This window comes from Mycetomoellerius zeteki, unplaced genomic scaffold, assembly GCF_001594055.1.
Source record: "Mycetomoellerius zeteki isolate Tzet28-1 unplaced genomic scaffold, Tzet1.0 scaffold155, whole genome shotgun sequence".
In the NCBI taxonomy this organism is placed as follows: Eukaryota; Metazoa; Arthropoda; class Insecta; order Hymenoptera; family Formicidae; genus Mycetomoellerius; species Mycetomoellerius zeteki.
Window position 1 is genome coordinate 2,214,693 of NW_017256500.1, and position 15,521 is coordinate 2,230,213.

At 31.3% G+C, this 15,521-nt stretch overlaps 2 protein-coding genes across 2 annotated transcripts; both read right to left on the reverse strand.

Moving 5' to 3' along the window:
* Window positions 1-1,876: 1,876 nt before the first annotated feature.
* On the reverse strand, window positions 1,877-7,267 carry LOC108720714 (uncharacterized). Its single transcript, XM_018444853.1, has 2 exons — window positions 7,006-7,267; window positions 1,877-2,878 (listed from the first exon to the last, which is right to left on the reverse strand). Exons 1-2 carry the CDS (start codon window positions 7,061-7,063, stop codon window positions 1,974-1,976), a joined length of 963 nt encoding a protein of 320 aa, XP_018300355.1. The 5' UTR covers window positions 7,064-7,267; the 3' UTR covers window positions 1,877-1,973.
* Window positions 7,268-11,228: 3,961 nt separating this feature from the next.
* Window positions 11,229-14,336, reverse strand: Sirt6 (sirtuin 6). The gene is made up of 7 exons (XM_018445075.1): window positions 13,954-14,336; window positions 13,621-13,748; window positions 13,026-13,144; window positions 12,802-12,925; window positions 12,412-12,585; window positions 12,028-12,151; window positions 11,229-11,952 (listed from the first exon to the last, which is right to left on the reverse strand). The coding sequence occupies exons 1-7, from the start codon at window positions 14,017-14,019 to the stop codon at window positions 11,470-11,472; spliced, it is 1,218 nt and encodes a 405-aa protein (XP_018300577.1). The 5' UTR covers window positions 14,020-14,336; the 3' UTR covers window positions 11,229-11,469.
* Between the last annotated feature and the right edge of the window lie 1,185 nt (window positions 14,337-15,521).

Sequence of the window (15,521 nt, forward strand, 5' to 3'; positions counted from 1 at the left end):
ATAGTTACGTATACGCGTCGATCTTATCTTATTGTTCTTTTCGATAGGACAGCGAGCGAGACGAGATGCAATCTTCACAAAACGATATGTGGAAACGCGAGGAGCAATATATGGTGAAGTTTATAATCATTATCAATCAATTAGATGGTAACGTCTCGTCGCGTTATGGAAGTCTTAGTGTATATAGATAGCTCGGTTATCTTTCGCGGATGCAATTATACCAAATGATTAACTTGATTATTGACGTAGGTAGGTAATATAGATTAGATTAGATTAGAGCGTGAGATGAGAGTTAGACGGCAGATTTAACTAGGCCAAAGGGAAACGATTTGTGTATTTCCTATTCCTTCACTCTGTCCACATACACACCCCATTTTGTTGTTCGTTTGTGCTTTTATGCAGTCTCGTACCGTCTCTACTTACACATCACATTCTCTTCAATCTCCTCTTCCCTGTCTCCACACATACATATAACTACAAACACATATACATAAACATACACACACACACACACACACATACACAAATACACGTAGATATACGATATTTATTATTTTATAACGGAGACGTTTGTACACGGCTATATGTTTTAGCCAAGTCCGAAACCGAGGTTGAGAATAATCGTTCTTGATCTCGTCTCGGTGCATCTTCTTACGATGTCTCTGTCGAAGGACGTTTACAGATTCAGCCTCCGTCCATAAAAAAAAAAGAGAAGGTCCAGTACCTTTACAAAGCGTCGCATTCCGCGATGTTTTGTAAAGGAAAGGCTGTTTTTCTTTGTAAACGGGCAGAGTTTACAAATATCCTGCGATAGACACACTACGCGTAAACACACTAATTAAGGCTTTTCTGCGCATACGTATATGCTATAGGCGAACGAAGGAAAGTTATATTTATCGAAGCAAATGAGTCCGTTAGAAACTTCTCGAGTGACATTTTCTCCTCTCCCGACTGTCGTGAAAATCAAGGTATCAAGTAATCATTGTAGCGCACGTGTACATGAATAAGTTATATTCTCTAATTTATAAACCAGGAATAATAATAAACGATATGCAATGGATGTACGATTACTTTTTATTTCTTTTTATGCCTTTTCATGATTAAACAATTCTTACTGAACTCTTTGGAGTAATTTACAAAGAAATATTTCAGATTTGACATATAAATTCTCAAAATAAATGTTTAGCGACTCACACTTTGCAGTTTAATTATTAAGTCATTTAAATGAATTGAAAGAGATTTATATAAAAAACTAAAAATGATATAAAATCTTAAAAAATTAATGAAATAATTTATATTACGTTACTGATGTATTTTATAATTCTTATAGTTCAAATTAGCATATCGAAATTAAAAATAAATTTTTTATATGATGATACAATATCTACTCGGCAAAAATCAATAGCTAATTAAATAAATATTTCATAAATATTTGCTGATGTCGTTTCAGTTTCATCAATGTAAGATTAACTTTAATCTCGGTTCAATTCACTCTTTATCTTCTTCTAATTCTAAGAATTAGATATCGATGATAGAACTTTTATATCATATTATTAGATATTGATGATAGAATTTTAATCTCGGTTCAATTTAATCTTTATTTTGTTCTAATTCTAAGAAGAGTAAATAGAAGTTGTCGTTAATCTTACATTAATGGAACCGGGCTTTATTGTTTTATGATATGCCAATACGCGATATTGTATATCTGTAGCCCATGCATGTTGAAAAAACTTAAATCTTGACATTATAGATAAATATTATACCTAAGTCTTGTATACATCATTTTACTAAATAACAATCTTTCTAGTGTAAAATTTAAAACTTATATCACATGCAAAACAATACAATGGGTAAGTAAAATGATTTTTTTTGAGCGCTTTCTTTTAATAAATCGAAAAAGTAAGGCACTATACTTCATTTTGTCTGAAAAAAATGAAAGCTTACGAAGTGAGAATTATGTGTGTGTATTCTCTTTACAAAAATAACAATTTTAATTTATCTGACAAATTCGAAACTGGATCGACAAATATTTCCGTATTCTTCGCTTTCTTCAGTACAGCTTCAATCTTTTTTAGATGTTCCACTACGCGATCCTCGGTGAGATATGGTGCTTTGCCGGCATCATAAATAAGAAACCAGTTGATTATATTCTTGTACAAGTTATCGTAGAAGATTTGCGTCGTGTTAATTAAGGTTTTGCCCATATCTGCAACGATCAGTTCCTCCAACTCATGCTCGGAGGGCTGGCACACCATGAACACCAATTTTCTCAAAAAGCCAGATATAATATTCTCGTCCTCTTTAATGTTGTATAGACATACCATTATTCTAGGCACTTTCTTTAATGCTTTTATGTCAATACGAAATCTCTTGCCCTTTCCCTCGAAACCATAGAGTTTATCATTTTCTACTGGTACTAAGAAAGTAAACGCTTCCATGTTCATGTTTGTAAAAATCGTTAGGTCCAGGATTTGATCGGGCGTGATCCCCTCGAAGCTATCAAGCATATTTACGTAGGCTTTGAATAGATAAATCAGACTGCCCTGACGATGCAATTTATTCTGAGACAATAAATGGTAACTAGTGATATTGGAGTTCTTTTGCAAGGACCTCTTGTGCTTGATTTGCATGAAACGATACATATATTTTTTATTGGAGATGCTTCCGTCCCCCTTTACATCATTAATGGCATATTTCAAAACAAGATCATGAAATCCAAGAGCATTGCGTACTTCCGTAGCCAACCACCAATTGCTGATACTAGCATCGTTCTGGCACATCAGTTTCCATGTGATCCACGTTAAGATCTTCAGTTGATAAATAATACCGCGCGTGCTGCCAGTTTTTAAATATGAGGCTTCATACTGGTTGTCCGAGTCTGCGGAGTTAACATTATTGCATTAGATATTATAAAACTAGAATACAGCGCGCGCGATAAAGATTTATGATTTTATAATAATAAAAAAAATTGCGATCACATTAATAAATAAAGTATCTTATAAGAGGAAAAAATTATTACTGTAAAGCAGAATTTTACAAAACTTATCAAATCGTTTAATAACGGAGAAATGTTAATTGTTAAATCTATTAAAAAACAATGCTACATAAATTTCGTTATAACACTGACGTTTCATAACAATTAAACTTTTAAAATATACATCTTGTAAACGTTAAGACTAAAGAAAGAACAAAGATTGAAAGCTAAATTTGAAAATTATTAGATATTTAAAAATAAATAATAAATATTAGTAAAGTACTAAAAAATATTTAGAAATTGGTAGCTTTAAATATAATATCGATGTTACTATCGATATCGTCGTAACGAGGACCGACGAATCAACTAAGCTATAATTAAATCTGATACAAAAGAAATGCTGATAAAAAAGAAATACGAGTAGGTTATAAAGTGATATATGATTCTCTTATAGCGCGATTAGAAAGAGAGATATTAAGTTCTTTACATATGAACCTTATTTCCTGCTGTCGATTCAAGAAATGCTTATTGAGCATTATAAGACATTGTGTAAACCTTCGAGTGATATTTATGTTATTTGACATTAAATTAATGAGGAAAAAGACCAAGATAATTCAATCGATACTTTTTACAACCTTGATAAAGAATGGTATCTCAAGTGTGATATTAAATATAGATCGTCCAACAATTGCGATTATATAGGGGTAATATAATGATATCATTCGATTACACATCGACTTCCGATTATTCTGAAAATCATTGAAGACGGATGACTCTGATCGAAAAAATTGTCACTAAACTTTATTTTGTTAATTTTAATACGCACATAAACAACATACGCAATTTTATGTATATGTATATACATATATATAGAGTGTATGTATGTGTGTACATAATATAAATATATATTAGATTAGACTATTAATGCAAGATAGCAGACTTTCATTAATCATTACTTAATATGTACGAAAATAGCTAAAAATAGAGCCGAAATGTTCATTTCTGAGAAATAATTATGCATTTTTTAAATTACAGATATTTTTTTTACACCAACGATAGCTTTGATTCATTGATTCTTACAGCCTTTTACTTATGTTATTAAATATACATTAAATATATTTAATTATATGCGTACATAATATAAATAAATAATAAATATAATTTATGTATTAAAAATTATATAAATAATAATTAAATATTAATAATTTTCCATAGAATTCGAAATAATTATAACGAATAAATTACGAAATGTACATAATATATACAACGTTGTAAGTAATTTATCAATAATAATTAAGAAGTTCAATTTATTGCAAATCTGATGTTACAAAGCATCTATTATGGAACAAGTCGGAATGAATTCCGATTGGAATTATTGTTTTTTTTCCTTATAGAAAACACAATTGTGAAATCTTGGGAATAATTAAATAATTCTAATTGGAATTAATTTTGAATAATTCCATACTACATATGTACTCTGCAGGAAAGGAACGAAAAGGAACCTGGTTGTGTTATTTAGAGCAAATGCGTCAGTTGAAAGTAGATTAAACGTGCGTAAAAGCATAAAACTGTGCGTCTGATACGCTCGTCAATTGGCATTGCGGTAATGTCAACATTGATTGACGTTAGCCAATACGTTCTAGAATTTTTCATTCGTGATAAAAATTGTACTATACAGCAGTTATGGAGAAGAATTGATGATCATGATAAATATTCGAATATGCGAAGACGGATACTTACAATTATTAAAACGTTATGATTTTCTTTAAAAAAAAACTTAAGAGAGAGAATTCATGTCTCCAAAGTATTGCAACTTCGTTAGATGTACACGAGAGCATCTATTTTTAAAATTATCTCATATCCTGTTTCGACAAAATGCATTTAATATATGTAAATGAAAGATTCAGTGTATACGTGTATATTCTTATATCAGTAGATAAAACTGAAATTTAGACGTCAAGAGAAAGACGAATAACTTGTGACAAAAACCAAGAAAAGAGAAAATATTTAACACTATTACATTGATAAATTCCCAAATTGTATTATCAATTTTATTGTTCTTTATTCGTATTATTTTATATTAGATACACAGGAATTAATAATTAAATCGATATTTGTCACGGTCCCATATAAATGTATAAGAGATACTATTTTTTTAAATATTTTAACTGTAATTACAAAGAAATATTGTAACGTTATTATGCGATATATGTACATATTTAAAAAATATTTTTTTAATTTAAGGAGTCTAACCACCCTGAAATTCTGAAAAAAATCGAAAAAAATTTTTTTGCATTTTTTTAAAGTTTGAATCTTTAAGAATATTTTAAGTCAAGGTCGAGGTCAAAATTTCAAAAATTAACCAGTTATGAGAATTTTTAGAGAGGCGGATTAGGTTATCGCGCGCGTGAATAACAGACTCTAACCGAGAAGCCTCTCTACTTGAATGTCTTTTGTGTTTTTGCATCTCGAGAGTATCACGTTCTTTTACTCTCTCTCATTATTAAAAGAAGCTGAAGACAAGTTTCTAGAAGCTGAAAGCGAGGTGTATGATGCTGGAATTGTAGATTAGAGGTAAGGCCATTTTATTATATAAGAAAATCGTTTCGAATCTTATTTTACGTTTTTTTCGAAACCACGTTTTTCAAGATGGGTGTAAACTTTTCTTCGTAACTAACAATTTGATTGACTTCAATTTTGGCAGGAATAGTCTTAAGAAGATTATCTATCGTGTAGCGTACGATTTTTTTCGATATGTTAATCCATTTATTTATAACCAATTTTTTAAGTTTTTATTTTAAGGTAAATAAAATTTTTTTTTTCAAATGAGTTATTTTTCGCATTTCTCAACAAAAATAAAAAAAACCCTATGCTACACGATAGCTGTTACACCTATTTACAAGAAAATATTTTACTTTTTGATTTCAGACCTCCCCCCGCCCTCGGAAATATTACACTCGTCCGATCCCGCTGCGAAGGAACTTTACAAAAATTGTTCTATAGCTTAAACTTTTTAATCAATCTGTTTCAAAATTTACAAATTTGCAGTTTCAATATTGTATATTACACATATAAAATATAAATTAATTCTACGCAGTAGTTAATTTTTCGAAAAATCTTAAATTTGTGCTTATTTTAGACCCTGTCAGGATGGTTAGACCCTTTAAATACTTTTTAATTTAATTAAATAATCGCTGCATACAGACAAAAAAGTGACACAAGTAAAAACACCGAAAAAAAATCGATCCTAAAAGTTTTCTTTTCATTATCTAAAAAATATCAATTTCTTATTTGTATCACTTTTCTATCGATGCAACGATATACATGTATCTATTCTTGAAAGATGTATGCGTAAAGGATGATGCAACTGCGTATCGCGATTACTCTAGATCTACAACAGGTGTTTTAAGAGCTTAAATAGTAAGAAACTGATCAATTACAGTCGAATTCGAGGAGAATAATCGAATACGATTCGTCCATTTCTTATGGTTTAAGGCTTAAAACTCTATTGTAGATCCGGGGTTAGAAGACGTAAGGTTTGTCGCGTCGCAAGCTCCAACATGCTCCAACATGCTCCTACCATAGCTCCTAAGACTACGGTCCACTTGATGCTACAAATGCTTCGAAGCATTTTTTGATTGGTCAATTAGTAAAATTCTTTCTTCCGATGGTCAATCAAAAGCTTCAAAGCATTTATAGCATCAAGTAGACCGTAGCCTTAGGAACTATGGTAGGAGCATGTTGGAGCATGCGACGCGAACAAACCTGTATAGTTAAGTGATGCATCATAGAGAATATTTTCTACAAAATATTCTGCATTCAATCGGTAAGCATTTGACTATTCGTAATTGCGTGACAGTAGGAACACTAATAATTACGTAAATACTTCGAAATTATCTATCTTCCAATTGTTGCATTTACACTAGGCCGAACCAAACTAGTACCAAAGTAGTACACATATACAAGTTTTTCGTTTAATTTCTCTATTATACATAAATCTACACACAGAACTGCAATAATCATATACTGACCGCTCGCGACCGCGACACTGGTGGCACCAATTTTCTTTGTGCGTTTCTTATCCTCCATTTGTCCGATGCTCTTAATGCTCGTGCCTAGTTTAGCACTCTTAATTAATAGTGTTAATTGCGACGTATGCACCGATATCCAGTTGGATCTAAACTACTGGTGTCGATTCGTTATACGCGCAATGAGTACGTCTCTCCAACACGAAGTGACTGACGTTTCTGAGGGCAGAGGGAAAGTCCCGAAGAGAGCATAATAGCTCTCTCAGAAATCCCTGCAGTCTGCAGTGCAATATGGGTGGGAGAAGACGGACGCGACTCGAGGTGGTGGTTGCGTACACTTGAGAAAAGAAATATTTAGAAATGAAAGCGATAAAGATAACGATAAAGCAGGCAAATAGGTCGGGATAATCATGTATGGTTTGCTAATAAGACATATTTTTTAGAACGTACCCTTTATTTAAAACTAATCACATGCAATTTTAAAATAAAAATTTACGAGATGAAATATAAATATAAAATGTACAATAAGAGACAAATGTACAATAAGAGACAAATGTACAATAAGTTACAATTAAAACAATTATTTTAAAAATTTATAGTAATATATTATTTTATACAGTTATACAGGATGTCTCAGATTTTAACGACTAAACTATGTCAGTGTTTTACACACAGAAAAATATATCATTCTGCTGCTAAGAAAATGATTACTCAGCAGGGATCTGGACCATCAAAGATATTTTTCAATTCGGTTCTGGTCATGGTTAGAAAATAAGTGTTACGGTTTTATGTTTCAGTTTCGATTTCAGTTCTAAAAAAAAAGGGTATATAACAGTTTTAGGTTTTCTTTTCAGTTCAGTCCGGACTGTTACTCAGCTCACTTTTTAAAAATAATAGTCTTAAAATATATTTATTATAGAAATATATATTTGATAAAATTCTCATTATTATATACTCAAACAAAAATTTATTTTTTCTTAAGTATAAAATTTTATCAGCGCGACTTTATATAATAATTAAACACAAATCGAATTTATTTTAATTTAATAAATCTTGATGAAAGTAATGAACTTATTAGGATTCAGAGCATATTTTAAATAAATTTTATGTTTGTGACGAACTCTCTCTCTTTCTCTCTCTCTCTCTCTCTCTCTCTCTCTCTCTCTCTCTCTCTTATGATAGATTTGAGAATATATTATGAATTTTACTTCAAACGAGTAATTAATATTTGAATGCAGTAGATATTTTTCTATGTATACGAATAAATATAAGAAATAAATATTATTTAAACGTAGGTCCACAGAAGCTTTATTAAAAAATTTTAAACAAAAAATAAAGTGCTAGGAATGAAAGAAATCTGCTTTAATTATTAACCCTTCGAAGCGGATGGTGAATATATTGAACTTACATCCAGTTACAAATCTGTCAAAATTAAACAATTCTATATATTTTCTTTATATTACATCTAATTAGATTATTCTTATTAAAATATACTCGATATTTTTTTTATACGAGTTGTCATTATTGGTTCCTTGAAATTAATTAGTATCTATATCTTTTAATTAACATAAAATAAATGAATTTTAAGACCTAGCAACAGTAACTATGTTTCAGATTTTGGCGCCAGCTACAGAGAATTAATAGTATATGATTTTATCAATGTTCCATTTCAAAATGTTATTTCGCATCTGAACCATATTAATTTCATGGAGTATGAATTGATGAAGTACTCTGTTTATGAAAGAAAATATTTTAATTTTTCTAATTCATTTCAAAGCATATGGATATAATTGGCTGATTGTTCGATGCAAACCTTTAGCCACCAACGTTACTAGATTTAATATCGTTATATTTTTTTGTTGTAACTCTTAATTTTTAATAAAGCTTCTGTGAAATTAAATTTATAAAACTTTTTTTCTTATTTTTACTCATAGAACATACTGACTCAGATTGACTGTTAAAACTTGGAACACCTTGTACGTACATTATCAACTGCTTATCATAATAAAATATTATACGTCTAAATGTTCCTTAAATAATTATAATTGTAACAATTACAGAAAAAATTAAAAATTATTTTTGTTATTTAAGAAAAAGGAATGTTTTTTATGTCGATACTTTATTCTTTCTGATAAAAATCTATTTTTTCTCATAACAGTAAGGCTCGATTATTTCTCGGAAAGATAAAGAATATCGATAATACTAGTAGTAATAAATGTTTTTCAATTTGTTATCGATATTTGCGAGATATCCCTATAAGAATGTATCATATTTGTCGTGTTACCACAACAAATTTTATAATTATAAAATTCATCCAAATCTAGAGACATTTTCAACTCAAATGCTCTCTAGGGAAATGTTAATTTTTATATAATGGTATGCTCGTAATATTCTGCTGTAATATGAATATTATAAAGAAACACTATAATATGAACTAAAAATGGGGGAATCCCTTTTTTATTTTGTATATATATTTTATGTATAAGTACATATAAAATTGAAAGATTATGTGATCCTGTCATATTCTATCATTTTTATATTAAATTAAATGTTATAACATAAAACAGTTGTGATTTTCATGGACTGAGGTAATTGGAAAAGATTGCATTATCTTTCATCGTTTTCATAGATGTACTTTTTATTTCGAATATTATATCTGGCGAATAATAATCATTACTTAAATAAAGTCATGTTACGGTAAATGAAGCAAACATCACTATGTACATATAAATATTACATGATTCGCTATATCGCATTCTATCGAATGCACTCTACAAGTGGCAGCTTATATAATCTACGCGCGAAAAATCGTTTAGCATACTAACTGCGAGATATTGTTAAAACTTTTACTTTCAACATTCCCTTCAACACTATATGGAAAAAGGCGCACTCTGTTAAAAATTCAACATCTGAATTTATCGGACAATCTAACATCAGCTTGTAGCAAATAGTGCTATTAGCTTACTAAGCTTACTTATACAAACATGTACTTTGTATTGTAATATGACGCGCAAATCGATTCTGTATGCGCTGTCAATTTTCATAAGGCGAACATACCTGAACATCGAGGATGATTAACGGGACCCAGAATAATCTATTTACGAAAGTAATTATTTAGGGAAGTCACACAGGAAATGTCGCCAGTAGAAACGATGTTGGATTCATAATTTTTTATGATCCAATCGCATGTAACACGTCATACTAAAAAGATCATCTTTTTTTTATATTTTCTCTCTTTCTTGACAGTTTATATTTTATTCCAGCCCTAACGTTCAAAATAATCTTAATGGACATACACGCTTCTTTTACATGTATTCTATGCAAGATACATGTATTTTTTGCTAAAAATTGCAGAATCAACGATATCCATGAAAGGAATGGAAGATAGAGGAAAATTATATATATAACGATCTCTAGTTCTTTAATAGATAATATAAAAATCTGTTGGAGATATAATTTTCAACCATTTATGGGCATAAATTATTCATATACTAGGCTCTCATATATTTGTATTATTCTTATTATTACGATCAAGCAACTACTTCGAATTTAGCTATTCTCAATTAAAAAAAGCTTATGGAAGTTCTTACTGGCGAAATGTCTTCTAGGAAGATCTTATTTATCGAAAAATCTTATTAATATAATCTATAGTGGAAAAAGTATTATATTATGCACGAGAAATCTGGAACACGTTGCTTGTCGAGAGATTTAATCTCTCTATATCGAATTTCTCGTCGCAATATCTAATATGCATATGTGTAAATATATAAGCTAGTTGTAACAAGCAGATGCAATACGCAAACAGAACTTTGTAGATACTAATAAGAATATATACAACTATCGGAATATTTTCATTGTCTTTGTCATAAGTGACATGTCCTGAAAACAATATTATGAGCCCGTAATCTTATTGCACATTTAATGTTAAATGTTTTATGTCCACAATCATATAACAATTGTTATACGCGTTTAGAAAATTATACAGAAGTAATATTCTCATTGCAAGCGAGAAAAGTATTTGTTATTGCTTTCTGAATACAAATTTGAATAAAAATATGTAAATATATGTATTTGTAAATATATTAATTTATAATATTTTCATGATATATTATATAATACGTTATATAATATATTATAAAATATATTATAAATATATTAAGTTGATATATTCATTTCGAAGAAATATATTTCTTTATGAACAAAAACAAAATAGAAAAATAGGGGGAAGAGAAGGAAGATAAGAGAGAGAAAGAGAGAGAGGGAAAGAAGAGGAGAAAGACAGAGCCACATTTAATACTAAATGTGCAGCGAGTATGCTTCAAATATCTATTGAGAATATCAGCAAATCTATCGCATATTTCATACGGACAATAAACATCATTAAATATGCACTCATAAGCAACTGTTAGCGTACACTGAGAATAATCGAAATATTAGAATGGAAAATTATTACTTCATTAAAACTTGCTACACCGTTTGATTAATTTTCAGATCGGTATTATGCTCCGTTGCGTCTTCCATCGAATATCTACACTTTTCAACATCTTTTACGTTTTCTTCTGTCTTAACGGAGTTGTCAGCCACATGATCATTCTCGGTCTTACACATTTCACCCGATGTGGTTATATTAGCTTCTGTTTTGATTTCTTGCTTAACTGTAAATGCTTGCTTTCTGGCTTTAGTTTCCTTTTTGGTGTCTGTTCTCTCCCTCTCATACATAAACGTTTTTCGTTTTCTTCGCATCGGCTTGCACACCTTTTTATATAGCACATTCATCTCCTTTACTCTGCTGGTCGGGATCGTCCAGTCCATCTCTTTAGCCGTTGTATCGGAATTTCGTGTTGGATCCATACTGCTTTCATATTCCGGAATTCCCAATCCCAATTTATTCATGACAGCGATCATTACCTCGTCGACGTTGCCATTGATAATTAAGTCAGCTTTTTTATCCTACAAGTATACATTTTTATCAGTGGTGAAATACTTAATACCTTTTTACAAATTTATGCCGTGTGATAATCCTACATGTTTTGTCGGTTGCAGATTACATATAACGAGACGGCCTCCGTATTTTTTCGTATATAAAGGCAGATTACCACTTGGAATAATTTGTAACGTTGTTCCCAGACATATACTTAAATCGGCGACACTAAAAGAACATCAGTATAAACATTATATTTAATATCGAGATGTACAACGCGCTATTTTAGATATGTATTTTCAAGAATTTTTATTACAAAACCTGAGACATTCCGCAAGCCATACTAAAACCATGTGTACTATTACATTTACAATTTTAATACAATTCTTGATGTATGAATGTTAAAGTTTGCAAGCATAATAGCTTCGAGTATTTTATTATAATTTCTGCTACTCTGAATGCTGATACATAATATTATAGTCATTTACCTGGAGTGAAGGTCAGACAGTGTCAAGTCGCTGTCTGGCAAATTATGCTCCCAATCGAGAATGGTATCGTGCATTCGGCCACGGCACGGGCGTCCTCCTATTTGTTCCGATCTGCATACAGTATCTAAGGACTTTTTTCCTACGCTTTTGGTCGCAAAATTTCGAATAAATTGTCTGCACAATAATTTATATTCTTAGTACTTTTAATATTCTCATTACAAAAAAGCTAACATTGCTATAATAATTGAACTCATTTTCTCATATTTATTGTTTATTGTTTGGACTGAATTTTTTTTAACGGAATTAAGTATATTAATTAAATCTAAACAATTTGTATTTTTATTGTTTCCTTATATATTTGAGATTATATTTTTATGTATGTATACAAACCTGCCACATTTGTCACATTGCTCTGTAAACATGTTTCCATGCAGCTCAGCAAGATGTTGCCTCTGTATTCCTGATCGTAAATGTAGTCCATCTATATTCTGACTTATAATGAACTTTACTTTTTCTAAAAAAAAAAAGAGAAAAAGAAAACATCGTGTAGAAAAAGAAAATTTATAAAGAGAACTTTCAAGTGTTTTTTTACAATTTACTTTGCCAACACTTACTGACTTCTATCAATTTTTTCAATGCCATGTGAGTCTTTGTAGGGATTGCTTCATCAAAAGAGATGTTCATGGAAGGTTTTAAACCCTTTTGTTCCAATGTCCATACACCATTTGTACCCCTAGTACAAAAAAGATGTCGCTCAAATTGGCGATATAAATAAATATGTTGCATTCCCACAATTATGGAGTTCTCTATTTGTTCAATTTATAAATAACTACAAATTTCGCTTACATATTTAAATTCCTTAATTTCTTTTTTTAATTTCGTGTATTTATTAGTTCTAAAATATAATAAGTTATAAGGATAAGTTAAAAAAAATACATAAACATGTATGTTTATGTAATCTTTAAAAGTTAGAATACTGGCATGAGAAGGAGTCTCTTTTATAAAAGTACATAATGACTTAGCACTGTTCATTATGTTTTTTATCTCATACTCTTTTAATCTTTAAAAATTCTTCTGCGTCTTCCTTTCCAGGATACTCAAATCGCAGTCTTCATTGGAAGCGAGTGGGAAAATAAGGATACAGGAGTGAGTTCAGGTATGGACAGGTGCAAAATTCATAATCTTGAGAAATGACAATGCGATAGTCACCGAAAATCGGGAATACCCGCCGCGGTGCTGATACCGGCTCCGGTGTGGACCACGACGTGACGCGCGCCTTGTATCCATTCGGCCAGGAGACCACATTTCAGACGAAGAGTCTCAACGCTGTCGTATCTCTGCAAGCAGAAAGGAATAAAAGAAAACGAAGAAAAAAGAAAACAATGGAACCAAAAAAAAAAAAAAAAGTAGAGCGTCACTCGACTCCGCGAGGAATTGGCGACGTGGAGTAAAACGCCATCGCGTTTACCGCGCGTCGCCGAAAACTTGGAGAAAAGAGGAAAAAATAAAAAAAAAATCTCATCCCGCCGAATATTTTTTTACCTCTTCCAGTCCGAGCACTCCTTTGTTTTCGTACGGCGATAACCCGTCCGCGTAGCTCGATGACATTTTTGCGCGTCCGCGAAGTCCGAGGTGAGTCCCGTCCCGATATCCGTAATCACGACGCCTCGAGGGAACGCCACGAACAGCGATACGTGCCCGTCGTCTCACACGAAGCGGGTTCGACGCGATTTTCAGCCGCGCTCCGGCCGCCCTCCCATGTGCCAGACGAATACGTAAACAATATGAATCGAGAGCTAATGACCGCGTGCTGTTATGTTTATACGCTACGAATGACGATAAGTGATAGGAAACTCGAGACCCGCGGAGAACGCATTCTGTTTTATAGACTGCACTGCATGCAACGAAATGGCACTTGAACAGAAAGAAGATAATAAACCCCCCGGGGCATGCGCTCTGAGCCGCGCGCCGTAGGAGCGGCGATCGGTCGTTCCGGACGCCACGGACGCTTGGGTTTATCTCGCCTGCATTCAATTCATGCACGAGCCATCAACCAAGCGCGCACGGCGGGAACTTCGAACCGTCGTGTTCCCTTATTTATCGAAATAAGAAGTCCCTTTTCTGTGGCTGAACTAGTGTACACTTTTGGAACTTAGGCCGGTATTCATAATCAGATCTTACATTCAAGACCGTCTTAAGTACAGTCTTAAGATGTCACGAACCAATCAGAGGGCCGCATTAGTGTCTTAAGACATTACTTAAGACAGTCTTGATGTAAGAATCGACTATGAATACCGGCCTTAGAATAAGATAGATTTGTGTTTGATATTTATCGAAAGCAAGAAAAAGAGTTCTAGTATAGGAACAGAAAACAAACCAAAGGTGAAAATGACAAAAGTGAATGAAATTATTAGAATATTTATAAACAAAATAATAAGGAATATTTTTTCCAAATTGCACTCGAAGTACGAATTTACTAGAATATTTAAAAACAAAATAATAAGACAAAGGACATAGGAATACTTTTCTCAAAGATTGCACTTGGAGTATGAAGTCTGCGCAAATTGAACCAATTGTATTTTTTCTTAATTCGAATAACTGTATATAAAATGACAATTGAAAGATAAATTCATATCGTACGTTATATGATATCACGTTTTGATTTGAAGCTTTTGTTTGAAAATAACAAGAGTGAGCAAATTTACTATATGGTGTGTTGACAATGAAATTATAATTATTCTAAATAAATATAAATATAAATATAATAATGATTCTTATGCTCTTTGTCTTATATTATTTTGATTAAGAGAAGTCATTATTACATCTATATTTATTTAAAATATTCATAATTTCATTGGACAACATTTAGTAAATTTGCTCATTTTTGTAATTTTCACCTCGTATCATGATACACAATCGGAGATCATTCCTCGTATCAGAAATCTTTTATACTTATTAATAATAATTCTACTTTTTCTTTTTTTACATACAAAGATATTTAAAAAAACGATAAGCATTTCAGCTTTTTTATAATATGTATATATATAAATAAAAAGTATAGAATCGCAATCCTTAACAATCAATGAAATTGACTAAAGTTTTGATCAAAC

What these genes read in the sequence shown, in the direction of transcription:
- LOC108720714 (XM_018444853.1), bottom strand. Translation starts at nt 7,063, where the DNA reads ATGGAGGATAAGAAACGCACAAAGAAAATTGGTGCCACCAGTGTCGCG. An exon ending in CAGTGTCGCGGTCGCGAGCG is followed by an intron (nt 2,879 to 7,005) that starts GTCAGTATATGA and finishes TTAACTCCGCAG; the next exon opens with ACTCGGACAACCAGTATGAA.
- Sirt6 (XM_018445075.1), bottom strand. Translation starts at nt 14,019, where the DNA reads ATGTCATCGAGCTACGCGGACGGGTTATCGCCGTACGAAAACAAAGGA. An exon ending in CAATGTGACAAATGTGGCAG is followed by an intron (nt 12,586 to 12,801) that starts GTTTGTATACAT and finishes ATTATTGTGCAG; the next exon opens with ACAATTTATTCGAAATTTTG. An exon ending in ATCTGCAACCGACAAAACAT is followed by an intron (nt 11,953 to 12,027) that starts GTAGGATTATCA and finishes GTATACTTGTAG; the next exon opens with GATAAAAAAGCTGACTTAAT.